At 47.5% G+C, this 27,585-nt stretch overlaps 1 protein-coding gene and 1 non-coding gene across 5 annotated transcripts; one reads left to right on the forward strand and one right to left on the reverse strand.

Annotated features, from left to right (window-relative positions):
• The first annotated feature begins 2,010 nt into the window (after positions 1 to 2,010).
• On the forward strand, positions 2,011 to 19,018 carry WDR5 (WD repeat domain 5). Of its 4 annotated transcripts, none has more exons than XR_012676796.1 (17): positions 2,038 to 2,190; positions 3,816 to 4,005; positions 4,889 to 4,997; positions 6,353 to 6,426; positions 7,372 to 7,461; positions 8,116 to 8,205; positions 9,348 to 9,431; positions 10,529 to 10,584; positions 10,733 to 10,779; positions 11,507 to 11,582; positions 12,951 to 12,984; positions 13,755 to 13,829; positions 14,445 to 14,532; positions 15,546 to 16,016; positions 17,157 to 17,216; positions 18,486 to 18,657; positions 18,936 to 19,018. XR_012676796.1 is itself a non-coding variant. In XM_075170686.1 (14 exons), exons 2-14 carry the CDS (start codon positions 3,925 to 3,927, stop codon positions 15,644 to 15,646), a joined length of 1,005 nt encoding a protein of 334 aa, XP_075026787.1. In that variant the 5' UTR covers positions 2,011 to 2,190; positions 3,816 to 3,924; the 3' UTR covers positions 15,647 to 16,630. The 4 variants fall into 4 exon arrangements, 1 of the variants encoding a protein (XP_075026787.1); XR_012676797.1 differs by having other exon boundaries at positions 18,486 to 18,651; positions 18,932 to 19,011; XR_012676798.1 differs by lacking the exons at positions 18,486 to 18,657; positions 18,936 to 19,018 and having other exon boundaries at positions 17,157 to 18,233.
• Positions 18,126 to 18,253, reverse strand: LOC142091582 (U6atac minor spliceosomal RNA). Its single transcript, XR_012676850.1, has one exon. It is a non-coding gene; the product is annotated as a U6atac minor spliceosomal RNA (small nuclear RNA).
• Positions 19,019 to 27,585: the final 8,567 nt, after the last annotated feature.

A 27,585-nucleotide genomic window follows, 5' to 3' on the forward strand; every position in this document is an offset into this window, starting at 1 on the left:
CCTTAAAGCCATCCAAAGGGATCCCAGCAGCACTGAAAGCAGTTAACTTCCACATAATCTGAGCCACTCATGGACTTTTCTTTGCCTCTTATCATTATGGCGAGCTGCTCTCCCCCAAAAAAACCTCAGACAGGTGTCTTTTCCAGTATACTTGGCAGGTCACCAAGTTCAGGCTATTTTGAACCAAATGGAATGAAAGCTTTTGTGAGGGAGAAGCCTGCCAAGCCCCACTCTTTTCCAGAGAGGGAATTTGGACAGGTATCACATCCTGCTGATCCCAGCTGTGGCAGCATGGCCGAGGGAGCAAGAAAGACCCTCACAGATGATTCATAACCAACAAGTTAAATTTCATCCAAAGGCGACGGGCCATCTGTGCAAATCCCCAGGTACTCACTTACGCAGTCCCAAAGGAAAGCCCTTGCCTGCTGAGCTGCCTTTTTCTGCAAGAGCTGTGCTGTCAAAAACCCAATTTAGCATGTGACCAAGTACTTTGCCAAATGGAGTTTATCATACTTTAAACTTGTTTAAAAAAAAATCCAGGACACTTAGAGGCTAAGGGGTTGTTTAGGATTACAATTAATTTGTAGTGAGGCTACAGTTTTCAGGTTCCAGACAGGTATTATTCAGTATAGATACAGATTTTTATACGTACATATATATATATTTTATACATATATATATAAAAATATCAGGCAAAACCTTCCAAAGCAGACACCGAGAAGAGTGGCAAAATACAAACTTTTGTCTCCAACATGAAAGAAACAAAACCACCCTATCCCTATCACAGGAAAGTTATATACATACATAGCATTACACTGCTGATCGGATTTATGCTCTCTCATTTTGTTTCATATTTATTTTTTAAAAGAATGAAAACTTTAAGCCAAAACCATCTGGAAGAATTGGCAACAGGAACTTAACTGGATTTGTTTCCTAATACTTTCTGGGGACTGTGCAGCTCTTGTAACTGTCTGTGTTTTACTTCCCTGAGTTTAGACAGTGGGGTTAATTCTCCAGACTTCTGCTGTGGGTTTCCAGGCTGGAGGAGAAGGGCCTTGGCTTCACTGTACCACAGATTTTTTTTTCATTTTTTTTTCCCTTCTCAACTGCCACTAGAATTTTTGGAGCCCAAAGATCTTCCTGTGTTAAAGGGCCAGTAAATGACACGTGTCTCCTTTTCTTCCCTCTTAACTGAAAGCAGACTGTAATGTGTTCTGCGCGGCACTGGGTTGTGGTTCAGAAAAAAACACTGCTCTCCAGAAAAGCGCTTAAACACATGCTTAACTTTTAAGTTGACTGTTTGGCCTTAATGAATCAAAGTCGAACGCTTTTCTGAGTCAGAGCCCTTGTACGCCGGTACACTGAGAACCGCCTCAGATACACTCTCACCCAGGCAAACATTACAGTCTTCAACGGCTCATACATCAGCCTCATGCATTACCTACATTACTGCCTTGTGAATTAGCTTGGTCTTTTCATTACGGTTTTTATCTGTGGTACTGGTGTATGCTTCCAACGGGGCTGGCCTGCGTATTATGACCCAACGACACTAACCCCGCTGCAGACAGGTTCAATGGTTTTTGAACAACTGCAACACATGGGGCAGAGCCATGCCCGGGTGTTAAGTGGCTGTGTACCTGACTGCCAGTGCCCAGCGTGATCCATGCTATGTGGAAAAGTCATACAAGGCTGGATGGAGCCCTGACGAGACCTGCTCCGCACCACATGCCAGGCAGGGCCCTGGCTGCTGCCGCCCTCGACGCCCGCTCCCCACAGAGCCACCCAGAGCAAGGGCAGCAGCTCACGGGCCTTACCCGCGGCGGAGGCGGGGCACGACAGGGAGCTCAGCGCCTCCTCCCCGCGGACCGCTGCCACTCAGCGCGGGAAAGCAAAGGAGGGGAGGGCGGGAGAAAAGCCGAAGCGAAGGCGGCGCCTACCCCTTTAAGGCACCGCCTGCGCGCGCAAGCGCTTCTTTTTGGCTCTCGGGCCTTGCCGTAGCGCTCCCGGGAGAGAGCGGCATTGTGCAGCCTTTGGCCCGGACCGCGCATGCGCCGTCCCGCATTCCCCCGCCTGGCGGCCCCGGAGCTGCCGCCGCCGCGTCCCCCCCTCCCCTCCCGCGGCCGCACTCCTCCTCGCCGCGGAGGAGGCGGCGGCGCTGCCGCCGGTCCCCCGTCCCTCCCCCTTCCCCCGGTAAGTCACCGAGAGGCGCGGGGGCGGGCCGGCTCCCCTCCCGTCTCCTCACCGCCGGGCTCCCGCACCGCCGTTCCCCGCGCGCGGCGCCGCCTCCCCTCAGGCAGCGCGCGGAGCCCGCTCCCCCCCTCCCTTCCCCACCCACCCCCTCCTCGCGGGGGGCGCGCGCCGGGCCCGGCCCTACCTCGCGCCGCCACCCTCCCGCCTTTCCCTTCCCCGGGCCGGCGCGCGCCGCGGGCGGTGCAGGCGCGCGTGCATGCGGGCGGCTCCGCAGCCGTGCGGGGCTGCAGCGGGCGGGCCGGGGAGCTGCCCGCCGCCCCCCGAAAGTTTGGGTTCCCCGCAGGGAACCCCATCCCCCCACGCCCCGAGCGTGGCGAGGCGAGGGCGGGCAGGGAAGGGGCGTTTGTAGCCGGCGGCCGTGGCGCCGGTGGGTGTGTCGGTACCGCCTGCCCGGCAGCGGGGGCTGTGCCGGTGCGGGGAACCCGCGTCGCCCCGCTGCGAGCCCCGCGGGCGTGGGAGCTGGGTGCCGGGGAGGTGCTGGCGCTCGGGTTTGTGCGGGAGGATGCGGCGGTGCGGGCGGAGCTGAGCGCTGGCAGCTGGATGCGTGCTGGCCGAAGTTCCCAGATTAGTTCCAGATGAAAAGAATCTGATCTGCATTAGAAAACTTTAATTTCTTATTGTTGCGACCAGTGATTTATCCACGCTGTGGAGAGGGCTTATTAAAGCAGACGGGCAACTGGTAGCGCTTTGCTCTGCGCCCTCCCTTCTCCTTCCGAGAAGGAGATGCTTAAAATGCCAGTAGTCACTGGAAGAGCAAACGCTATTGCTCCCAAATCTGCTGCCACCCGCCAAAAGAATGGTGGGATATTGCAAGCATACTTTGAAGACAAATCCTTACAGCGTGAGCTGGAGGTTATTCTGTTACTAAGCTGAAATGTAGCTGAGCTGCAATGGAGATTGTTCCCTCTGCAGCATCAGCCCTGATGACCGAATACTGGCACAGCATTTTATCGGGTTTTGTTACAGAAAGCAAGTCTGGTGAGACTAGTACAAGGCTGGCTTTCAGTCAGGTGAAAGTCTCAGGCGGCGAAGGGTATGATTTGATGCTCAAACCATTTAGGAGGGAAATATGAGACTGAAGTGCTTGCATTCTGAGATGAAAGGAATCTAGTAGGGTTTTAAGCTGTGGAAATGCCTGTTATTTTTTATGCTCGTTATGATCTTGTATTCTCTACCTTAATAAATGTGAAAAAAAGGCCTTGGACTGTTCCTTCCACCTTTTGTACAAACCGTTGTATTTACTGTGTACTAAGGACTCGTTAGAAGTATGTTGGGGAATATGGTATGAACACTCTTCCACACCTAAAAGCTTTTCTGCTTTATTTCAATTTGGAATGGAGCAGAATGGAAAAAAGCTTTCCAAGAAGTGATAAAAGGCCATGGCTTGGGTTCTTGGTCTTGCACATTAGTAGGTCTGAAGGCCTAAAATACTGCTGTGGTGCTAACCAGATACAGGGTATGGTTTTTCATATGGTTTCTGGTGACCTGCAGTTAGGCTAATCTCATTCTTCTAGCCGCTGAGAATCTTTTTGACAGCTAATGAGAATATTTTGGTTTTTTCCCAGGTTTTCATTTCAGTGCGGTTCTCCTCTCTGTGGCAAGGGCTGCCTTTTGAAGCAGCACATTCATTCTCCCCTTCAAGCACCATAAGTCTCATTTGCCAGCTTCAGAACCATGGCAACAGAAGAAAAGAAGCCAGATGCAGAATCCACCAAAACACAATCTACTCCTTCCTCCTCAACCAATCAGAGCAAGGTGTGTGTGGGGCTCCGAACAATATCTGTGTAAATACACATGGCAACTACCTGCATATTCAACAGTTAAACCAGAATTAGAGAATTGAATTCTAATATAGATTAAGAACTTCTCCAGATTTCTGCTTCTGCTCTTGTCTCGAGCTGAAAACGTGCTGAGGATTTTATGGGAAAAGCGAATGGAGTACAGCCTCTTTTGTCATGCTAGGGTTTTTCTGGTTTAGTGGAAGTTCTTGCTAACGAAATACTTGTTGTCACTTGGAGCATTAGAAAGGCAGGTTGGTTGTGCCTTGGAGTGCCTAGAGGTGCCTGGAGAATTGGTGACTCTCTGATTGCAGTTGCAAGGTGGGGAGGCAGCCATTATTCAGATTCTTTGAAGCCTGCAGATGCTCAAAGGAGATGTTACTGTCTAAGCATGAAGCCTTCGCAAAGGGTGAAAAGGGAAAAAAATATGGTATTTTAGGCGTATGGAGGAATTGGCCTGTGATTTAATTCATGATAAGGATGAAAACTGCAAACACTTAAAAGCACTACGCAGATCAGTACCAAGAATGTTATCTTGATCTACCAAGCACGTTACGGTTGGACTGTTGGATTATTCTCACCTGTTTGTTATTGGCTTGGATGAAATTCAGATCAAGGATGAGTTGGTGTTGTGCGTGCAACAGTAAGGCACTGCTGGCCCCAGACAGCAAGGGTGTTTGTTTTGTTTTGTTGTTTTTTGAATTTGGAGAGGGGGAAGAAAATGTAGATGCTGGAATCTCTATTATGGTGGACATTCATGCAGTCCGTTACTGTGTACTGACCCAGTCTGATACAGAGCTTGTCACTGAGATACTAAATTTGGAATTTACTCAACTCATTCGTATATATTTTTCTTACAGCCTGCACCAGTAAAACCAAACTATGCTCTAAAGTTCACGTTAGCGGGACATACAAAGGCAGTCTCATCAGTAAAATTTAGTCCTAATGGAGAGTGGCTAGCCAGCTCCTGTAAGTATTGCTTTCTTTTTATCTCATCTAAAGCATGCAAATGTGGGCCTTGGAGAACTGCCTATCTTTAGTGTTGCCTTCATCAGATGGAAGAGGGATGTAGTGTCATGCTTTTTCTTAAAAGGAGCAGTATCAAAGCTGTCAGTCTTTGAGATAATCTGCTTTAAGTTTTTTAAGTCCTGTTACTTTGAACACTCGATCTTCTATGCATTGCCACGTTGGAGAGTCCTCACCTGTTCAGCTTTCTTTACTGAGCAAATGGGCAAAAGCAAACACAGGATTCTTTTCCTGTGCAAAGGAAACCCTTGTGCTTTTCTGTATTGCTAAAGGCATAGCTTAAGTTTTTAAATTAAACTTTGTGTACAGTATCCGCAGACAAAAGCTTAGCTCTGGGAAGTAAGGAAGGAAGCTTTGCACTACTAGACTGGACTGTAGAGTGTGGTATGGTGGACTGGCCATGTGCTTCTGTCCTGTGTGCCTGTGGTGTTTAATCAGTCTGAGCCTTTGATTACTCCGGTGAAATGTGCAGAAGGTTATTATAAATAGCGTTTCACTACTTGCTCTCTTAAGTGGTAGATCAAGTCCTCTTCCTGCAGCTTTGGTATTTCCTAACATTTTTTTGGTAGTCAATATTGCTCGACAGCTTTGAAAATGTGTTTATATGACCCTCAGTGATCCAGGAAGGATCCATGTATAAGGAAAGGGCAGTTGAAAAGAACATTGTTGAATATGATGGTGAGGGCCACTCGAACATCTTCCGGACATGGGAATGACTTAGGTCTTTGGCTTAACTGCAAATAGCCTTAATAAGACCAGTGCAGTGTACCATATATAAATCATTTTTATGTTCAACTGTCCTCATGAAAGTCCACCCCTCTCCCCAGTCCAGGTTTTCCAACCTCTACCTCTGGCAAATATCAACCTTTTTCTCTGGTGTGTTTTGCAAGTTAACATGGATAATAAGTTTGGGTTTTTGCAGGCATTAATTCAGTCTAGCTTGTGGTGTAATTTTTGTTCTTTTTGGGCAAAAGCGTTTCAGCATTCCTATGGAACGGTACTACTTTTACCACTGGCAATCTAAAACAAAAGTAGAAACCCAAGCTGTCATCAGAGAAACTAAAGCGGCTGGAGAGACTGTGCATTCCAGGCAGTTTATGTAATCTCAGCTGCTGCAGCTTGGCGTGTAGGAAACTGTTCTTTACCAATTACATATTACCTTATACACTTAGGTCTGCTTGGGGAGGGAGAACTACCCTGTGTTTGCAGAGACGTAGTTAACATATTTCTTTCCACCTGGAACGGACAGCTGTATCTGTTAGTGCTGTTAATCTCTTAACTGGCACATTCTTTTCCAGCTGCTGACAAACTCATTAAAATTTGGGGAGCATACGATGGCAAGTTTGAAAAAACAATATCTGGTCATAAACTGGTAAGTATGAGGAGATTACTGTGCACTTGGATGTGAATTTACTTGTAAAGAATTTTGCTTTCTTTTTCTCATCCAGAAATTTCCATCCTTGGTTAGTTTGACTTGTGAAGAAGGTTTGTTCTTCAGTCTCGTTTTGGACTTCTTTGTTTATACAGTCCTGTGCAACAGCCTGGGACTGGAATTGCTGAAGTAATACCGGGTCAGGCTGGAAACATGGGTGAAGTGCAGGCTGATAGTGGGGTACCTACGTGCACACTGCCTAGTCGTTTTCTTGAGTCCCTCCATTTCAGGAACACCAACCTCAGACATGGGACAGTGCCTTCTTGCGTGAAAATCCCTGTAAACTCTAACACTGTGTCCTGTTCCATCTTCCCTTTGTATATGGAGCAGAATGGCTTGCCTTTTAAGGAGATTGATTTTTTCTTGTGGGTTTGCCTACATAAACACAACACTTACTCATTCTTCAAAGCTCTAAAGAAAACACAAACTCCCAAACCCTTCGGTTTTGTTTTCTGAAGTTTCTTACATGCTGAAGTTTCATAAGCAAAAATGAAGATTCACCAAAAGAAGAACCAGTGGAATCTTGTTCTTCTCCAGTCCTTAGGGACTCGGACTGTAAAGAGTAAGCCATTTGTCATGAAGAGAAGTCACTTATTCAGATCAGTTTATATAGCATGCTGTTAATGAATTCCAAGAAGGGGTGTTGGTGGCCACGGTAAGAGCTATGTGAACAAGCCATTGATGTTTTTGGAGTATATGGCTCAGCTTAAAACGAACAAGTGTTAAAGGAGCTGTTAACCCAGTCAAATCAATGAATTCCCAACTCTCAATGCTGAATTTTCTTTCAAGCTTCAGCTGTGAATATAATATGCAGTCTGTGTTTTCCATTTTCCTGTGTCAGTGAACAAACAGAGCTGAGAAGAGGATTGTTTTCCTTTGTTTTAGGGTATCTCTGATGTTGCTTGGTCATCAGATTCCAACCTTCTTGTCTCTGCCTCCGATGATAAAACTCTCAAAATATGGGATGTAAGCTCGGTAAGGGCAGAAACTATTATTTACCTTCCTTCTCCCCAGCATTGGCATCTTAGCTCATGTTCTTCTGAGGGACAGCCTCGATGTGCTATGATGAGAGAAGGTAGGGTTTTAAGCACTGGCTCCTCTTTGGGTAATACTCTTTCCTGTTTATAATGAGCTGCTGGTTGAATGGGCTGTGAGGATGAGTGAGTTATGCTGTCTGGTTTTGGAAAGAGGGGGATGCTTATGGGTGCCATGAGGAGCCTGGTTATCTTCTGAGAGCGCTTAAGCCTTATTGAGGCTGCAACTGCAGGCTTCGTTTCTGAAAGCAGCCTCTCAGATGAAACCTTTTTGTAACTTCTTACAAGCTTCACTTGTCTTTGCTTCTCTCCCCCTTCCTTTTCTGCTATTACAGTGAGAACTGGATAATTTGGTTGAATTTTGATTAGGTATATTAAACTGCTTGGTTCTCCTGGGTTGCCCAAAGGGCTTGCAGCTTGGCTGCAGACATTAAAAATGTCGTCTTTTTTTTTTTTCCCTCCCGTTGTTTTGCTATCCTGGTTAGAGGTGGTTTCTTTTTGTGCTACACAGTGATTAACCTTAATGCAGCTTATCTGAACGCATTTATAGCTGTGAAGGATGCTGTATATTTAATTCTGCTAAATCTTATTTCAGGGTAAGTGCTTAAAGACATTGAAAGGGCACAGTAACTACGTTTTCTGCTGCAACTTCAACCCTCAGTCAAACCTCATCGTATCTGGATCAGTAAGTGGTTTTTTTTTCTTTGTGCGAAGCAAGTGCTGCACACCCCTGTCAGCCGACACTAAGGGGACAGGCAGGTTCTTTTAGGGATCCTTGGCAGAATGATTGCGGCACTAAATCGCAGTTACGATTAAAGCTTTATTTTCTTAACAGGATATTATGGTTAGTATAGCACAGAATTTATGATTAGAATGGCACAAGATTTCTACAAGCAGAATCAATGTAGTACAATTTATAGGTCGCATAATACAGAATTTATAATACAAATTAACTTAATTTCTAATCACCTAGATCCTAACTTAACTTAAAGTTAATCACCTGGACACTCTGCAGATCGGGTCAGATCTTAATACATGGTTTGCTGTATCAATATAACAATCATAATCTAGACTTGAAAAATCATATAAAATAAAAGGAGTCATTCGCTCAATCCTTGGAGGAAGCAGACGATGGTGGGGGCATCCCTGGCTACCAGGGCGGGTCACGGTCTCACTGTCCAGCGGCAGTTCTGGTCCAGGTTTCCCACTTAGGACTTGTAACTGCTTGGTTTTGTAGACAGTGCTCTGTGTGCCGTTACGCTTCCCTGTTCTGGGACGGGGTGATTGCCACCACCGAGTTGGCTGGGTGCCTGGGACCTTCAAGGCTGGCGAGGAAGGGAGTAACCGGCCTGGCGCCTAGAAATCTTGAGGCCGGTAGGGAGGGGAAGAAGAAATCTGTTTGGTTTGTCTACTTGGTTCACGGGACCTTCAGGGCCTGATGGTGAGGGAAAGTCACAGAGAATGTCTGCTTGCCTTATAAAATGGTGTTAGTTATGTTAACTACATTACCGGGGGCCGGGAGCAGGAGGTACTGGTCACAACCCCTTAACATTTCAATTCTCTGTCTTCCTCCACAAACATAGCTTGTAGTCAGATGAACTGTGCAGTGTCACTGCTGTCTTTGCTTGGGGACACAGTCAACATGCAGGTTTCCTGCATGGAGAGGAGGAGTTCAGGGAGCTATGCTCCCAGTCTGTTATTTTTGCCCTGTATGGTGCTTGTGTCCTAGGCTTTCTGATGCGGCTGCAGTGCAATCAAGCTATAACACCTTGCACGCCTCAAATAGATGCATCATTAAACCACCTTGTGCATTTCTTCAATTTTCAGTTTGACGAAAGCGTGAGGATATGGGATGTGAAAACAGGGAAGTGCCTCAAGACGTTGCCTGCTCATTCTGACCCAGTTTCAGCTGTAAGTCCTTTCCAATAAATGAACACACTAACATGCTTATTTTGTTTAGCAGAGATCCTCTCCTGCCTCTGTTTGTAGAGGAGTGGGTTTGTGCTCTGACTCTTATTATCAAGCCCGTACACAGTGTAGTGGATGGGCTGTGGTGGATTTGCCAGTGGTCATTGCTCAAAGAGAATGAAATGAACAGTGTTTTCTGTAAGATCGACATGGATTTCAGTCTTGGGTGTTAATGTGGGGAGCAGTGAATAGTGGTGTGCCAGTCATGCCTGAGTCTCGCAGTCTGATGCTGGGGCACGGATTTGCGGTCACTTGAGGATCAGAGAACAGCCTGTATGTCTGTTGCTTTCGTGTTGTTCCAAGGTGTTACTGAAGTCCAGAGCAGGGTAGTTCCATAATACGCTCCATTTCAAATCTCATTCATTTAATAGGTAAAAAGAGCTTGGAATATAGCAGTATCTATTCAAATGAAGGAAAACCAGAAGGTGTTCAACTCTTAATATTTTTAAAATTAAGGAAACTGAAAAAAATTTGAGCCTCAGATGTACTAAACCATGGCTGTCGTAACATGATTGTTCTGCCTTGTGTTAGAAGATATTTCACACTTACAAATGTATGTTAGTAGTAATTATTCTTTAAAATAGCAATATTTTGAGGTGTAGTTCAAGGGAATAAATTGACCTTAAAACATATATGTGGCTATGAGGTTAAATTCCGTGCCCTTAAAATTATAAGGTAATATCCCCAGGTTTGATAGTACTATTTGAGCAGCTAATGCTGTCTGAACAGAGTATGTGTTCATGTGTTCTTCCTAGCTTCTGAAGAAACATGTATTCCAGTCTCTGATGCTTAAACAGCTGTAATTAACACCCATCCCTCTTTATAATTATGCCAGACAAACTGTGGGGGAAAGAATCTTGATTTTAATCATGTTACCCATCTAAACTTGTGCCTATTGTTTGTATGTCATGTTGAATTTCTGCTTCTATCCATATGAATTGCAGTGTCAGTAAAGCAAGATAAGTACTTTCAGTGGGGCTTAAAAATTTGATCTTTGTGAACATCGGTAAAGTTATTTTTCCCATTCTATAATATTACAGGTGCATTTTAATCGTGATGGATCCCTGATAGTGTCAAGTAGCTATGATGGACTCTGGTAAGTGGTTATTTCTTGTCTGCGGCACTGTTCGAACCTTTTGCATTTTAAAAAAGGACTTTTTAAAAAAAGCTTGTATTTGTAATGTTAAAATCAGAACAAAGACTTCAAAACCAATAGTAATGATTCTTGTTTGTTTTTAAAATAGTCGAATCTGGGATACGGCATCAGGCCAGTGCTTGAAAACACTGATTGGTAAGTAGGAATACTTCTTGTTTGTGCTCCATTCTTTGCTGTTAAGTTGTGACATAGATATTCTGCATCATTACTGTGAACAGTGGCTTTCTTAAGCTCTATTTTACCGTCTCTCTATGTGTTATGTAATATAGATGGACAAATGAGAGTTTTCCAAAGTTTTCTACCGTTCAGCTGTGTAGTGCTTGCTGTGCAGCAGTTCAAAGCTGTAACAACAGAGTTGTTTGTGCTGTTGGATGTGATGAAAACAGGTAGTCTGTGACTAACCAGCTGCCTGTTTTTATTGCAAGATGCATGAGGCATCTTGTGAACATGGCTAATAAAAGGAAACCACCTGTTGGGCATATGTTCCCTAGTCCTTCATATTCTTATAAACCATTATATAGACAAGTTACATGGCACTGCGAATCCATGACATGTATTCTAATATAATGATTTCGAAAAGGTAAAGATATGGTCTTGCTCTGATATGTATTGATGCAAGAAAGGAAAGTTCAGTTACAAAGGGTTATTTAAAATGTTTGTGAGAAAAATGCTTAATATCCTTAAGTTACTAAAAACAATCATCTTTCTTGCGCCTCTCTTTTTCTTGAAGTACCAAAGAACGACGAAATTGAAAGCTTGTTTCAGTGAAACAATTAACAACAAGTTATTGTCAGAAGAAATTCTCTGTCAATGAGACAATACAACTGTGCATTATTTAATATTGCTTTTATTTTCACTGTAGATGATGATAACCCTCCTGTGTCTTTTGTGAAATTCTCCCCAAATGGCAAATACATACTAGCTGCAACTTTGGACAAGTAGGTATTTTAAAAAAAAAAAAAAACCACAAAAGAAAAACAGGCTTTGAAGTGTTTATGAGTATCAGATAAAACTTTATTTGCTGCTGTTTAGCTATCATAGTAATGGTACTACAGAAGTTCGTATATACTATCAAACTTAAAAAGCCTGCAAGATGTTGTGCTTTGCTAACGGCACAGGCAGGACTTGGGTCTTTTTAGTGCTGCTTAGTGACTGCCACACTCATTCATTCCTTCATGTACCTTTCAAAACCTCAGCATTTCCTTGCATTAATCGTATGATTCTTCTGTAACATCAAGAGACAGAAAATCTAGCCTATAAAAGGCTGCAATGTATAAATAACTTTGTGTGTAAGGCATAAAAGCAGTGCAGGTGGGCTGATTGTATTGGGAATGATTCACCTGGAGAATTTCCGTGCAGCTACTAAGAAGGGATTAGCTGCTCTATCATCTCCATTCACAGACGGTAATGATGCTGTTGCTTTCGTGAGACCTTCCTTTCCTAGGTTGTGAGGTTGATGCCCTCCCTGTCTGAGCATCTTTGTACAAAAGATACCACAGGCTGTTGCCTGCCTTTTTCAACTGGTCTATGAAAAGCAGAGAAAACCCGGGTTAGGCTCCCTGGGGAGGAGAAAGGGGACTATTTTGCAAGCAGTAGCCTGGGTATCAGTACAGATGATCTGTATCTGGACATGCATGGGGCCTGCTTAGTCTGTGGGAGAGCCTAGTGCTTGCCTGAAACAAGTGGCTAGCTTCCTGTCCAAATTGTATTCAGTAGCGTGCTTATTCACTTGCTCTGCACTGGCTTAGGCTTGAACAGGTGGAGGATGCTGCAATCCAGTGTTTACTCCCCTGAAACACCTTGGTGCAGCACTGCAAGTTGAAAAATTAGGGCAGTGTGTGTATTTTAGTCTGTATCTACTTTCAGCAGGATTTGATTTTAGAACAGCTGGGGGAAAGTTTGTAGGGCCATCCCTGATTCTAGTGGGTTTCTCACCCTGAGAAAGATGGTGTCTAAAGAAATCTGTATGAATCTTTTGGATGCATTGGGAGTTGGGGGATGTCTGCCAAACCACCTTATCCTCTCTCACTGTAATTTGTCTGTTGTTTCCCTAGTTGTTTGGTCATTATTTATAAAGACACTTGCGGGGTGGGGAAATATTTAAATACACCCTTTTTTATGGAGGAGTATATGAATGGCATGGTAGTAAAATTTGGGGTTAACTGATACTGCATTCTGAAGCCAGGCTAAAGTGATCCATGTAGACTTTAAGAACTCTGGTATAGAGAAACTTTTCCTGCTGCTAGGAAATGATCAGATGAAAAAAACCCAAGAACTAAAATCTTTGTTTTTTTGTTGTTTTCTAGCACTCTTAAACTTTGGGACTACAGCAAAGGAAAGGTAAAACCAATCCTGTCTCACTATGTAGACTTAACTAAGCTTATAGGAAAATCTGGATTTCATATGTGCTTTTTAAACTTGCTTACCATTTTATGAATACTGTAGTAAAAAAGTGTTAGTACCTCTTTATTGGAGAGGACAAACTTTTAGCAGGGCCTGTTGTGGTAGGACAAGGGGGAATGGTTTTTAACTAAGAGAGAGTAGATTTAGACTAGATATAAGGAAAAAATTTTTTACAGTGAGGGTGGTGAAACACTGGCACAGGTTGCCCAGAGAGGTGGTAGATGCCCCATCCCTGGGAACATTCAAGGTCAGGTTGGACAGGGCTCTGAGCAACCAGATCTAGTTGAAGATGTCCCTGCCCACGGCAGGGGACTTGGACTAGATGGGCTTTAAAGATCCCGTCCAACCCAAACCTTCTATGATTCTATGACTAAAGATGCCTTCGGGGGGAGGGTGTGAAGTGATTTGGCTCCTGCATAGCCCTGAGACATTAAATAAAGCTATATTTCAGCATTTTTCTCTTTATGAACAATAAATTGCTGTTGCTCTCTTTCTCTGTGGTAACGTGACAAATTTAGGGCTTCCCCCCACCCCCTTCAAAATTGGTTAGTGTTCTAGGGCAGAGATGCCCTCTGCATCCTCTAGATAAGTTGGCAGGGTGGGAAACACAGGCAGTTATATTTAGTCTTTTCTGCCAAAAAAGTTTGTCCTTGACTGAGAAAACTACCTCCCAGCTGTATTAATGCCCTGTGGCTCTTTACTTTCAGTGCCTGAAGACCTACACAGGACACAAAAATGAGAAGTACTGCATATTTGCAAATTTCTCCGTTACCGGTGGAAAGGTTAGTGTTCATTTGCTTTTTACCGATGTGCAGCTTTTGCTGCTTTTCTCTGCAGAAGAAACAGTATTTTGGGGATGGAAACCTCCTTTGGTGGGTGCTGGTTCACAGGTGCCATAGTGCAGTGGGAGAAGAGGAAGGTCCTAGGAAGGTCCCTGTGAGCACCTCTGGTGTCTCTGTTTCTAGGTGGGCCCGCTGTCCCGTCGCAGGCTCCTGCCACTGCAGCAGTAGAAAAGGACTTTCCTGCAGCAGGAGAGCAGCTGCTTGTGTATCGGTTCGCCATAGCCACACAGCAGTCGGCCATCAGGGGATAGGTTGGTGTGTTCTGGTTGAGATGACAGCACAAATCAGCAGAAATTAAGTCCTAACACAGAACCGCCTTAGCACTTTTTGCTCCGTTAGTTTTCCTCCTCTGGCATACGTAGGGTGGAACAAAGCTTTCTGCTGCCTTTATGCACTGAATAGAGGCTGAGAGAGAATGAACCGCATCAAGCAGTCATACAATGTTGGAAGTTCCCTTTCGTACGATGACAATGAATTGTTTACTGAATAATAGCGGTTAGATATAGATGAGGAGAAGGGTTAAAATAACTGTGTTTTTTCTCTGTGGATCTCCAGTGGATCGTGTCCGGTTCAGAAGACAACCTGGTTTATATTTGGAACCTTCAGACAAAAGAGATTGTACAGAAATTACAAGGACACACAGGTGTGGAAGAAGATTCTGTTTTTATTGATGGAATATCCCTCATGTCAGCTTGTAATGAGAGCTTAGCTTGAGCATTTTCTCTCTGATGTTTAGTTTTGACTGTCAGACCCATAAATTCGTGACTGACTGAAGCTTAATTGAACCCTAGGAGCTCGCTCCTTTTTATGAAGGGTTTTTTATGGGCATTGCAAGTGTTTATTCTTTCACTGTGAGAACTTTGACAGCAGCTTATAAAAGAGATTTCCTTGAGTTCAGAACGGGTAGAGATATTTAAGTGACTCATAATATTAGTGACTTTGAATTGCCTATTAACGCCTTCCAAAGCTGCAGCTCTTGAAAGCACGAGGACTGATGTGGTCCTGCTGTTTGTAAATGTCTGTACGTATGCCTGTTCTTGAAGGCAGAGTTGAGCGTGTATGGAGATGTCACCTGATGGATCCTTCATCTGAATCCCATAAGAGAGCAGCACTTTCACTGTACCGACTAGAGGGAACTGTGCTGTGAAATCTAAGCATGCTTATTCCTCTGCAGGACCATTGATTTGGATGCTGTAAGCGGGGGCAGTGGCAGCAGGTTTTCATTTTCAGGCTAGGGCAAGGCTCTGAAGATGAAGTGCTATCTAAGCATTGAATAGGATGTTGGAAATACCTTACATGGAAGGAAAAAACTGAGCTGGGTTTTTATTAGTTGTGTCTGACATAATATGCCAAGAGTTTTGCATGTGAAGTAAGCAAGAACTAGAATCTAGAGAGTTCTCACATTTTGAAATCTGTCAAACACTTTCCAACTACTACTCTCAATTCTTTTTTGCTAGTATTTCCTCTCACAGGGAAACAATAGTTGGAAAATATTTATTAATAATGCAGTTGTAATTCTGCTACAAGGAAATAGTAACTTGGCTATGCTGTTTTAAAATGCAGTAGCAATACACATTCATTTTCAGAAGTGCCTGCTATGAACCAGATTTCATTGCTGTAAATAATGATATTTGTATATCTTTTCTTTTTGCTTAGATGTTGTAATCTCAACAGCTTGTCACCCGACAGAAAACATCATTGCATCAGCAGCACTAGAAAACGACAAAACAATTAAACTGTGGAAGAGTGACTGTTAAACGTTCCAGTATCACTTTAGAGACTGTCAGGAAAAAATGTTTTTAAAAAAAATATTAAAAAACCACATGAGAATAATAAATCCAGTTTGGCAGGAAACCTGAAGAATATTTGATAAAGTGGTTTCTGTTAGTCTTGGCCCAAAGAAAACATCTTAGCTCTTTGCTAGAACCGGGCAACGTGGTGGAAAAAAAAAAAGATGCAGTGTCTCCTTTTCTTGCCTAATCTTTTGGCAGACAAATGGATCATTCTGACATCGCGTTAGAAGTGTCGGCCTTGTATTGGACACCCCAAAGATACTGTACTTTATGGTGGCATTACTTCTGGGCACTGTTGCTGCTTAAGGAAGAGCTGCCAGTCTACTTTGTAACAGTAAGTTAAGTCACGAACCTAGAGATGTGTGGAATTTTTTTAAAATGTCTAATTTTTTTTTTTTTTCCAGAATGTAGGTTCTAGTCTCTTGGGAAGTTTCTGTATTGTTTTAAATAGGAGTACTGCATCTTTAAGGGTGCATCATTTTAAACACTCAGCTCAAACTTTGTGACCAAATAAAACCATGCAGTTCCAGATTTCCCTCTTCCTGCCCCTGACTTGACTCCTGTGGTGAAATCTCCTCTTACCTTCTGTATAGTTGCTTACCTCTTGTTATGTGTGTTTAATAGATGCTGTTCTAGAGCAAAGTTACAGTTCTTCTGTTAACCATTAAAATGAATCCTGCTTGTAGTTGTTCTCAGCATATTTTAATTTTTTTCTCTTCTGGTTATAAAGCAAGCTCACAGAACACTGTAAAGTTATTTCAATGTAAAAAGAAAAAAACCAGACTTTTGTATCTTGAAAATCCATCGTATGAAACTGTATTGATAATGGCATGACTCTGTATCTATTTCAGCGTTGGTATTTCTTTCCCTTTTTGTCATACCCATGTGGTATTTACACATCCAAAAAAATACCATATGCCATAATAAAAAGGTGGGATTTTATGTGTATGCTTGTGGTAAGAGTATACTAATGTGAAGTGTCTGTGTCCAAAGAAACCTCCCTTAAAAACACCTTTAGAAGGAAGTATTTCTGTAGCAGCTCCATTGAGTGAGGAGGGGAGGAGCAGCAGCATTGTGATGCTTTACATCTGTTGTGGAGAAGGAGAAGAGGAGCATAACTCAAGTCAAAATTTGTTTAAAGAAAGTAAGAAGATTGAACTGAAGGTGTCCTCAGCAGAGGCAACATTAGTACAAACTCTCGCAGAGACCTTTAGCTAAGTGGAAAGGAATCCTGCTGCCCTCTCCATGCAGAAGGGGCAGGGCAGGCTCAGTGATGATCCAGGATTTAGCTTGTGCTGGTTAAAAATTGCGCTGAGGTACAAGTTTTATTGCACCCAAAGGGTTCTGCTGCAAGGGGATGTTTTCTTCCTGGTGAAGCAAAAATCCTTTTTCTTTTTTTTTTTTTTTTTTTGGTATTGACCTCATGTACTTTATAATAACTGAAAATCAATTACAGTACAAACCTCTCCTCTAGTGGCTGCTCGGAGACTGCCTTGCTTTACCCTTAGAGAAGACGACAGCTGCAAGACATGAGGTACGGCTTTTCTTTTTAAAATACAAAAATAGAGTTCATGGTGCTACAATGGCTATTAATATCATCACCGTCTTGTGAGTTTTTTCATTACCCCCAGGAAAGGACACTGTGTCTCCAGACAGCATCACTGCTGAAATAATCAATTTCTTAACTTCATGATTTTGTTTCAGTCTTTTTCTCACAGGCCAATGAAACTTTTCAGTTGCAAGATGCGGCTGTGCTGCTTCACCAGTGTGGAGACGCTGGTGTATTACTCCCGCAAAGCATTTTCGCGTAGATTCAGTCATGGTTTCTAGCGTAGTACTTCCCACGTAACTGTGTTCGAGTGAGTGGCTTTGCTTGCCCAGCTGTGCTACGGCTTTCCCTGACCTCCGAGTCAAAGACCTATGCCGAAGGGAGACGGCTTCCCTGCTCGCAGGAGGAAATCTCTCGGACAGGGCTGTTCTCCTCCCCCAAACTGAAGAGCCCTGTTGTAAAGGATCTGCTCTTCTAGCTGTCCTTTGTAAAGGCGTTTAAGTCCCTAGCATATCCCACCTGGGAATAATGCTGGGGCCTATTGGCATGAGCTCTACTGTATATATGTATGGATATATTTTTATATTTTTTTTTATATATATATATGGATGTAGCTATAACTATATCCAGCCTGGCGCGTCAGGGGTGGTTTGGCGGTCAGGATTAGCTAATCGTGATGACTGGGCTGGCTTGCCCTTCTGTAGTAGAAGAGACGTAGCTTTGCTTGTGTTAGGTGCAGGCTGGTCGGGGTTGGAACATGTTGCCACCTGCTGAGGGAAAGCGAGCTATTGCCCTGGGGCTCTGCTCCGCTGGGCGCGTTTAGGCTGCGGGAAAAGGAGAAACGGTGAAGAAAGCGCAACCGGAAGGAGCTGGTTTTTTAGGGTTACCCTTAAAAAAAAAACATGGTTAGATGCCACGAAGTAGGTGGCAGTGCCTTAACCGTATGCGTGTTGTACAGGCCACGAGGGCCTCTTCCATCCTTATCAAGGGGAGTGCTAACCTTCTCTCCTTTCATACAACACGGCGCTGTGCCTGCGCCCGCTGCCATTTAAACCTCCACCGAGCTCCATTTGTTTCGGATAGGGTGAGAAAAAGTTCACGTTTTCTGCATTCTCAATTTGACATCTCTTTCTGATTCCGATAAGAAATTTTTACTCTAATTCCTCGTATAATTGCAAAAACCCTGAAAACCCCGTTAAAATAGCACGGACGCGCAGCTTTTTGCCGTCTTCTTAATGTATTCATCTCTCTCAGCCAATCAGAGCGCAGCGGCCGGATCGTCTTCGACTGCCCCCTGCCGTTGGCGCCGAGCCCCCGCCCACCGTGCACCCCTCCCTGACGAACGGGCGCGCTCCCAATCAGCGGGCGCGTTTACCGGGGAGGGCACTTCTGCTTCCGCCTCGCTAATGGCGGCAGCAGGGTCTGAGTATCGCGGTTCGAGTCCCGCCTCGGGCGGGTGCGGGCCCGGGCTGGGGTGCGGAGCGGAGCCCGGGGCTGCGACCGCCGCCGCTGCCGGGGGGTGGCGGGGCGGGGGTGGCGGCCGTGGCTGAGCTCTGCCTGCCGTAGGGATGAGCTCTAAAGCAGGATTTGCAGGCGAACCCGTCTAATCTGCGCAGGGTTTAGCCATCTTTCTGGGTATCCCGAAGGTTTAAGTGGGAACACGAGTGTACTGGCGGATTTGCTAATCAAATTTTTCTCAGTCAGGGGAGGAAGGCCATTCCTAATGTGTTCCCGGTGCCCCTGAGCTGATAAATCTCTCTGAATTGCATCAGAGCCAATGACAAGTTAAAAGAAATGTGCACTGCATCCAGATGTGGCAGCGGTCCCAGAGGTGGGTTTTTGTTCCCCTCTCTCTTCTAAAGGTCTTTGCCTTCTGCATCCCAAGGGAATAAACCCAAAGCAAATATCAGACTAAACCAGTGCCAGCAGCACCTCATACCGGCCTCGGGAGCTGATTTGGGGCCAGTGATGTTCCCACCGGGGTTACCCACCCCAGCATCCTGCTGCTGGTCCCACCGATGGCAGGTTTAGTGCACCGTGCTGTCCCTTCGCCCCACCGGCTCTCCCGGGGCTTCCCGCTCGGTTCCCTGCGGGAAGGACCAGCCGGTGCCGTGTGCCGCTGGTGGAGAAGCCGTTTTGTCGGATGAGGCCATGGAGCCAGGTGCTGCGCCCAGAGGTGTGCATGGCCCCGGACCCACCAGCTGCGCAGAGCTGCTGCATCGCTGCAGCAGAGCCCAGGCTGCTCCTGGCCGCCCCTTCCAGATACCGATGAGTTTATTAAGGGATTAAAAGTTAGTTTCCCCTCCTTATTGAATGCTCTGATTTATGCATGCATTTAAATCAATCCCATTTCCTGCGTTTTATCCCTTCTCCCTGAGGCTTTCAGGCTTTGCTGTGTTAGACATTTGTTATAATCACATTGTTTTGAGGCAAGCAAGACACCGTGGGTGGTTTAAGTGATTTGAATAAATGAGCTGCATTACTTAGGCATTTCTCCCAGGTGCTAATTGCCCCTCCTGAGCTGTAGATGCCCGTACTTGGACAAGTTTGTGCTGCCTCCCAGTGAAATATTAATAAGCATGCTTGCTAATGAAGGTGCTGTGTGGAGATTAGGTCCAAGCCCCTGCCTGGCCGGGAGCTGTGTCTGGCAGAGGAGGTGCCCGCGGTCTGCCCGGTGAGCTGGGGTGCCCAGCGTGGGGGATTTCAGGCGCTGCTAGCAGGCGGTTGCTGGATGGGCTACATAAGCAGCTTATTTTGTCATTTTAATTTTTTAATCCCATGCATTCAGTCACGCTCTCTTATTAGTAAGCATTAGCTCTCTAAGTCCCATTAGCTCCACTGAGAGCTGGGGCTTTTTTTGTGGGGACAGCGGTGGAGGAGCCAACAGGGGTCTGGGGGCCTGATCCTGCAGCCGGTGACATCGGTGATGCCCCATGTGGCTGTGGGTCTGATCCTGGCCCCGCAGGATCGGAGCCATCATGGCTCGGTGCTTTCCTCCGCTGCACCCCTAGCCCCCTTCCCAAGCCCCAAGCAGCCCCAGCTGGGCTCCCCCTGGAGCTGATGCAAGCCCGGGGCTGGCCACGTTTGGCCTCTCGCTGCTTTATTAAGACAACTATTTTCTTGTATGCAAATGCCTACGTTACATTCAAACCCACTTCTGTCTCCTTCAGGTTTTCCCTTTAACCCCACGGCCATCCCCAGGGCTGTACTTCGTTAGAGAATCTCGAGCCTTGGATTTAAAATTAGCTTCTCTTTAATAAAATAATTCCTGCCCTCTTTAAATAGCACAATATGTCACAGAAAGCCGGTGGGTCCGTTTGTGAAGATGAGGCAGCTCAGAGAGGAAAAAGAGGAGGAAAAAGAAAAAGTAAAACCACACATCTCCCCAAACCCCTTCTGCCTAATCCAACTGAATTAGAGGATTTCGAAGTGGATTTAGAACTAAATCTTGATTAGGGAGAATTTCTCTCCAAGAGCTGCTTCACGGTAGTATTAATGGGAAGTGATCGTGGACAGGGGAAATAGGACAGAAATAGCCGAGGGTAGCACATACGCACTCACGTCTGTGCATGAACTGAAAGAATTGGAGAATTTGTCAGGAGGAAAAGGGAGAAATTAAGCAGCGGCATAACAAGACTGGGTGCCACGGGGCTGGCCGGAGAAGCGGGGAGCGGCCACATCTCTGCTGCACTCTTTATTCTGGTGGAGGGTTTTGCAGGTGAAAAGCAAGCGGCGTGCACGGCCGGGGGGAAGAGCCGGGAGGAGAGGCTCTGCCCGCTCCCCCAGACGCCCGTGTTTGTCCTCCGAGCCCCGGGCGGGCTCTGGGAGCCGACCCCCATGCTCTCGGGACACATGCCTGGAGGTGCCCATGGGATCCTCTCTCTGATGACTGTGGTGTTCGTCCTCCCAGAGGGTAAGTGCTGCTGTCCCCGGGGTGCGGCGTGTACCCCGTGCTTTGGGGTTACGGTTTTTTGCATCCTCCCTAAACCCGGGTTGTTAAGGTGTGATTTATCCTCGGGATGAATTTGGGGGCATTCCCATCCCAAGCTGCGTGTTGCCCTGTGTTGGTGGTTTTAGGATGGAGCTAATGTCATCACGTTTTGTACAAAACAAGGGCATGCGGGCAGGGAGCGTGGGCCAGGAGCCGGGATCCCCTGAGCTCCCCTTCCCCACAGCCGGGGCAGGGACTCCCCTCGCCATGCTTGGCTGCGCGAGGGTGCTCACCCACCTCCCGAAAACCCCACGGGAGCAGACAAGGCCGGGCTCGGGAAGGGCTCCAGGTCAGCATTCAGAGGCAGGGAAAGGTGACAGCAACAGTAAGTGCAACCTGATTTTTGTTGCTGTGATTAATCAACACAGAGATCAGGTACTGCGTTTGCCTTGAATTCTGTGGATGATATAAACGACTATCCTTTGAAGGTTTTTTTAAAGAAACCTGAGAAATGGCTTAATTCCCATTCTGGTCTAGGGCAAGCAATGCTCAGACGCAGTCGCTGACCCTGCAGGGAAGGACTGAGCTGCTGGCAGTACAAGTGTGCAGAGCTCTGGGGACACACCGACGCCACTGTCCCGGGGTCGCAGGCGCGTTGGCTCGCAGTTGCTCTAAACGAGGATTTCCCTTCTGTTTCTGAGTTGTTTTGCCTCCCTGATAGACCCAGCGATAAATGCAGGACTGCGTTCAGGGAGAAAACCAAACCATGCTGATGAAACCACCCCTCTGGTGTGAATGCCTCCAACACAGGTGCAGCTGAAACTGGAGGAATTTGGTGAAACAGGCAAAAGCTGTTTCTGAGAGCGACCGAGCCCTGGCTTGGTGCTGTCTGTGGTTGGGAGGTTTCGCCTACTCTTTACAAACCCTGTTTCAAAGCTCCCTTGTTCCCACTATTTGATCCCAGCTCAAATCTCCGGCTAATCTCTGATTTCGCACTGACCTCTAGCGGGAGTTGCTTTTATATTTTTTGGGCCCACTGGGTAAACAAGTGGCAAGCGGCTTCGGGCTCTGGCTCCGTGCTTAATGCAACTTGGCGAGGCAGAGAGCGCTGCAAAGCCGTCGTTAGAGAGCAGCTAGGAAGGAGTTGAAGTATTTTCCTCCTGGAAAAATCCAATTTTGTTTTGTATGGTTCTTGTTTAGTGTCCGGACTCCAGTGTTATGGCTGCAACATCATCGTTGGCACCAAAAATGTGGACATGGGCTGCTCTAACCCAGAGGTGATCACCTGCTCCCACTCCCACCAGGGCTTCAAGCACCGGTTCTGCATTAAGACAGAGAGTGGTGAGTCTGCCCGGAGGGGCCGGGGTCGCAGGGGGTGCCTGATCAAGCCGGTGATGCTCGCACCCCAAAGCAAACCTTGCAGCCTTCAAATGGGACCTGGCCCTCGCGTAAGGTTGGCAGAGCATCACCCTCCACCCCGGCTGTCACCGCTGTCCCCCTGTCCCTGACGTCCCGCACTGTGCTTGCTTTGCAGTGGTCCTGGGCATCCTGCTGACCAGCGGCTGTGCCACCTCCCGTCACTGCCAGCAGCAGGAGCTGCCGGGGGTCCGCATCCACTGCTGTGCCACAGACCTCTGCAACAGCTCCCCCAGAGCCCCCCGCCCGCCCCCCGGCCTCGCTGGCGGCTGCCTCCTGCTGCCCTGCCTCCTTGCTGCCCTGCTCCTCTCCTGAGCCCCCCAGGGCTGAGGGGGCCGTGGGACCCCCGGGGGGGGCTGGGAGCAGGGATGCCCCCAGCCCTGCTCTTAGGGGTGGGCAGGACGCCCTGCTCTCCCCTCTCCTCAATAAAAGGTGCTGAATGCTTTGCCCTGGAAAGGTTCCCGGCGGCATCCCGGGGAGGATGGGGACATTTCTCCGGGGGTACCCGCACCAGCCTGGGGCAGGGGGAGCGCAGGGCCAGGGGTACCCGCGCCCGCCCGTGGGGGCTCAGCCCACGTCCCCGCGGCCGAGCCCGGCTCTTCCCACGAGAGGGCATCCTCGGCCCTCGCTCCGCTGCCCGGGAGCCCCGGTGGGCTTCGGGGTGCAGGGATGGAGCACGCACGCAGGGCAGCACCTCCAGCGGGGTCCCGTGGGATGGGTGGGCGATGGGGTGAGGAACAGGGTGCCCGTGTGAAATGAACAGTTTTTTCAGACGTTATCCCAACCGAAGAGGCCAAACGGGAGCTTTAGGACAAAAATCTCATCCCATACGGATTGGAGCCTAAGTGGCTTGTTCAAGGTCACCGCGGGGCTTTGTGGTGGAGCTGGGAATTAAATGCATATGTCTCAAGATCCAGCCTTGTGCTTTTATCACCAGGGAAACAGCATAAACCTCACTGGTGAGAAATGAATGAAATATTTTTATTCTCCTTTTTATTTTTCTTTAGATAAAAAAAAAAAAAAAGCAAAAGACCTTTTCCATGCAAAACATCAGCTTTTGATGACATTTATAGATATGTGTCAGAAAACAAGTCAAAACTCTACTAAAAATGTTATCTGAGGCACCTTCCCAGCAGAAGCACCTTGGGGGCTGATACAAAACATTTTCAGATTCTGAAGATTCAAAATAAAAGGAAATCAGAAAACAAATCCTGTGAAAATGACAAGAACAGCAACGCTAACCAATTCCCCCTCTCCCCCCTTGAAATGTTCCTTATGATTTTCAGGGGAGCAAGAAGCATTTTCTTGGCAGCTGGAGTGATTTTCCCTACCTGTTATTTAGCTGCCTGGATGAGTGCGGTGCTGAGCTCTTGCAACAAAACCTCCACGGCATCAGCCTGCTCCAATATAAATTCCCATTTATCGGCTGAGGCTAGGGATGGGCTCCCAGGGGAAGGGACAGAGCCGGTGGCCGGGGGTCCCGGCGTGGCGTGGGCCACCTTGCCATCCAGCAGCACCTTGGGGAGAAGCGAGGGGTGAGGACCTGCCGTGGTCCCCTCCGCCTCCAACTGGGGATGCTGCTGGCCCCGCTCTGCCCCCCTTGCCCGCCTTGAGTCATCCATCTTGCGCTGTGTAAGAGGCCTGTTGCAATTAAGTAGGCTGAAGTGCTCCTGAACTCTTTAACCTTTGCCCTGGGATTGCTCCTTTTGCCCCGGGGCTGTGGATCAGCTCCATTGCACTCTCCAAACAGCGCCTGCTACTTAGCTGACATTTCTTTCTCCTGCTGGATCCTATTAGCACCCTGAGGTTGAAAATGCTACTTTGGAGTGTTGTAAGGAATGTGATTTATACTGGAAAGTAGCGGCAATCTATCTTTCCCTATACACACACTACACATGAGGCTGGAGAGCTAAATCCACATCGCCTGAACAAACAGCAACTGGGATAATTGGTGAGGAGGTTTCAGACACCTAGCAGGGAGAGAAGGCTCGGTGGGACGGCACAAGCGGGGCAGGCACTGGGGCCAGGGGCTGCCGAGCTCAGGGCTGCGCAGGAAACCTCCTCCCCCTTGGGATCCCATCCCCGCGCCAGTGCAAACTGGTGCTGGGCGCTGCTGGTTTCCAGGCAGTGCTGAAAGTCTTATTGGGAGCTGCCTGGGATGTTTGCAAGGGCTCTGGTCGTGGGGTCCATCGTGTACTTCTTCACCCTTCTCCTTGCCCATTGGTCTCGTGTCAAGGGAAGCCCAGAGCTGAGCAGAATTTGCACTGGTTTGCCTGCATGTGAGTAGGTATCATAGATAACGCAATATGCATGGGAGGCAGATGAAAATAAGAATTGAATGGTGCCTGAAGGAGGGCTGATTAGGCTTTATCAGATATGACATGCTAACCACTGAGGCTCCTTGCTGGAATACCGGGTTAAAATCTCTGCAGTGTCAAATTTCATCCTCCTAAGCAAAGAGACACTTTCCATAGTGTTTGTGTGAATCTTCCGGATAAGCCCTGGAGACTGAAACCGTCTCAGCTTCATGTGGGCATTAAAAGTCCCACCCACGTGTTTAAAAAAAGCCCCAAACCCAGAAACGCAAAAGCTGACATTTACTCTAAAATGTCTTCTTCCTGCATCGCTGCATGGCATCCCGTGTGAGTGGCGCGTCTTCCCTCCTCGCCGGAGCTGGCTGCATTTTAGCAGTGCTGCGGGCATCCTCGTGGGCATGCACACGAACGGCCCAGCTGAAAGCCGAGAGATTATTTTGCACATGCGAAAGTGTGCGCACAAACACACACATGGACACTAGCACAGTGCTTTCCGGGAGAAAAACCAACTACAAAAAAAACCCCCAATCCTAAGCAGCCTCTGTGTCAAAAGCCCTTTTATAAAAGCCTCAGTAGCTGAAGAATTGCCATTGTTTCAGTCTCCAGTGAGTGCTAGTCTTAAAATATTTCCAGCTCAGAGCAGGCTTTGACATTCTGCCCAGACCCAGGAGAGGGAACAAACATGAGTTCAGAAATGTTTCTACAAGGCACAGATCCTTCTTCTTTCTGGAGAATCACGTTCAGCATCTCGCGTCCTGTGGCTATGCCCCCCAAAGTGGGGGAAACACCCCAAAACACCCCCGAAAGCAAGGAGGTGGGGACTTCTCGGGGGGTCCTGGTAAGGCAGGGAGAGCCGCCCGGCTTTCATGCCAAGGCGCCGGGCTTTGCTTTTTGTGCTGGTTACTCAGCCTTTCCCTTGTGAACAGCAAAACCATTTTTTCCCCCCAGAACGCCGGCACTCCAGGCTGCTCTTGCTCGAATACCGACCTAACTCCCCACCCCGCTGGATGGTCCAAAAGCGCAGGCTGTTTAGACCCTGGCAATCAACGGAGGCAGAAAGTATGCAGTGGTATTGATCCCCCTTAGACTTTTTTGTGTGTTTACCAGTGATCCTGGTGCAGAATTGGGAGGAGGAAGCTCTTAATGCTTCCCTTTCTCCATCGCTGCCTGCAGGAAGGGCATGTGAGGGAGGGACCACAGGCACAAGCACCCACCGCAGCACTTGCTCTGTGTGGTGGTGGGAGCTGGGCTAGGAGGACCTCGGGACAAGGCTGTCCCCTGGGACTTGACTTGCCACGGAGTCACAGCACAGCTTTTTGGCTGGCGTTCATGTTTTCTCACCCTTTCCCTTTCCATAACGTAAAATGAGGAGGACAGGAGCCGAGATGTACGTTACTGGCTCAGCTACACTTCTGCAGACCGAAGTCATCCCCACCTTCTTGCAAACAACTTTTTGGCAGAAAAAACTGTCAGAGGTCTGCAGGCAATTGGGAACGATCCGGCTGTGCCGGGGTCCACGGGGTCTGCGTGCAGCGCTGATGCCCAGGGCTGCCTCGGGAGCGCTGCTGAGAGGCTGCGTGCTCCGGAGAGCACGAGCTACCGTGTGCTTATCTCGGCTGCGAGCGCTCGTCACGTTGGATAAAGGGCAGTGTTTACCCAGGAACAATGTGGGGTTAAAATTTAGTAAGTCCTTGTGCAACTCTTTATAGAGAGGCAGTGAGGACAAATAAACATCTCCTAAAATACAGTCAGTACTCAGGCTCGCTGTTTAATTCATTCTCCGGAAACGCGTGTTGTTTATAGCCATCCATTGCAGGAGCTCGGAACAGCAGGGGTTTGATCCACTCCAAACTTCAGGCAAAATATGATCCTCGTTCTTCTCTTGTTTGTTCCTAGGACAGAACACAAGGTCAAATCTTCAGCTAGTGCAAAGTTTGCTCTAAACTACTGAATATTTTTTATTTGAGAAAGTTTCTTCTCCGCTTGCTCGCTCTCTCTCTTTTACCATGCCTCCCCCTCCCTCCAGCTAGCCAATTCCCAGAGGATTTGGGTTTCCTCCTTGATGATAAAGGCTTCTGGGGGGGAATCAAAGCTGGGTGGCCAAAACCAGAGGTCCCAGGGTTGAAGGTTAGGATGTTGCTCTCTTATCTGCTCCCTTCCTGTGGAGAGGCAAGCAGGGGAGCAACCACGCGTGGGACATCCAGCTCCCTCCTCCCCTGGGGCTGCCCAGCCTGCCCCGGGGGATGCTGCAGTGGTACCCAGCAGAGAAATCCCCCTTCTCTGGGAGCTGGTTCAGCCCCATCCGTTTCACACGGCCGAGAGGGAGCAGTGCCAGCCCTATTGACAGAAAACCCATGAACTGGGTCATGTTGCCCATTCCCCTCCCAGCGCAGAGCTCTCCTCACGCACAGACAAAGGGGGAGCGCGTTGCTCAGGGGGATGTGCAGGGCACATCCAGGAGCTGCACACATGCTGGCTTTGCTCAAATGAGTCCAAAGCCTCAAAGAAACGCTCTTCTCTAGGATGAGAGCCAAGGCTGCCCTCTGCCAAGGGCTGGGCATCGGGGGGGTTGAACAGAGGGAGAAGGGGGGATCCTTGTTCATTTTAATAACCTCATGGCAGTGCCGGAGCCAGCGATGTGCCTGACCTACATACAGCCCAGAGCTCTCCGAACACAATTGATCCATTGGCA

This window comes from Calonectris borealis, chromosome 21 (genome assembly GCF_964195595.1).
Source record: "Calonectris borealis chromosome 21, bCalBor7.hap1.2, whole genome shotgun sequence".
NCBI lineage: Eukaryota > Metazoa > Chordata > Aves > Procellariiformes > Procellariidae > Calonectris > Calonectris borealis.

Bases quoted from the DNA above. Each gene is read 5' to 3' on its own strand.
- WDR5 (XM_075170686.1), top strand. From the start codon at position 3,925: ATGGCAACAGAAGAAAAGAAGCCAGATGCAGAATCCACCAAAACACAA. The intron at 10,780-11,506 runs GTAAGTAGGAAT...TTTTCACTGTAG, and splicing joins GTGCTTGAAAACACTGATTG to ATGATGATAACCCTCCTGTG. The intron at 14,533-15,545 runs GTGTGGAAGAAG...CTTTTTGCTTAG, and splicing joins GAAATTACAAGGACACACAG to ATGTTGTAATCTCAACAGCT.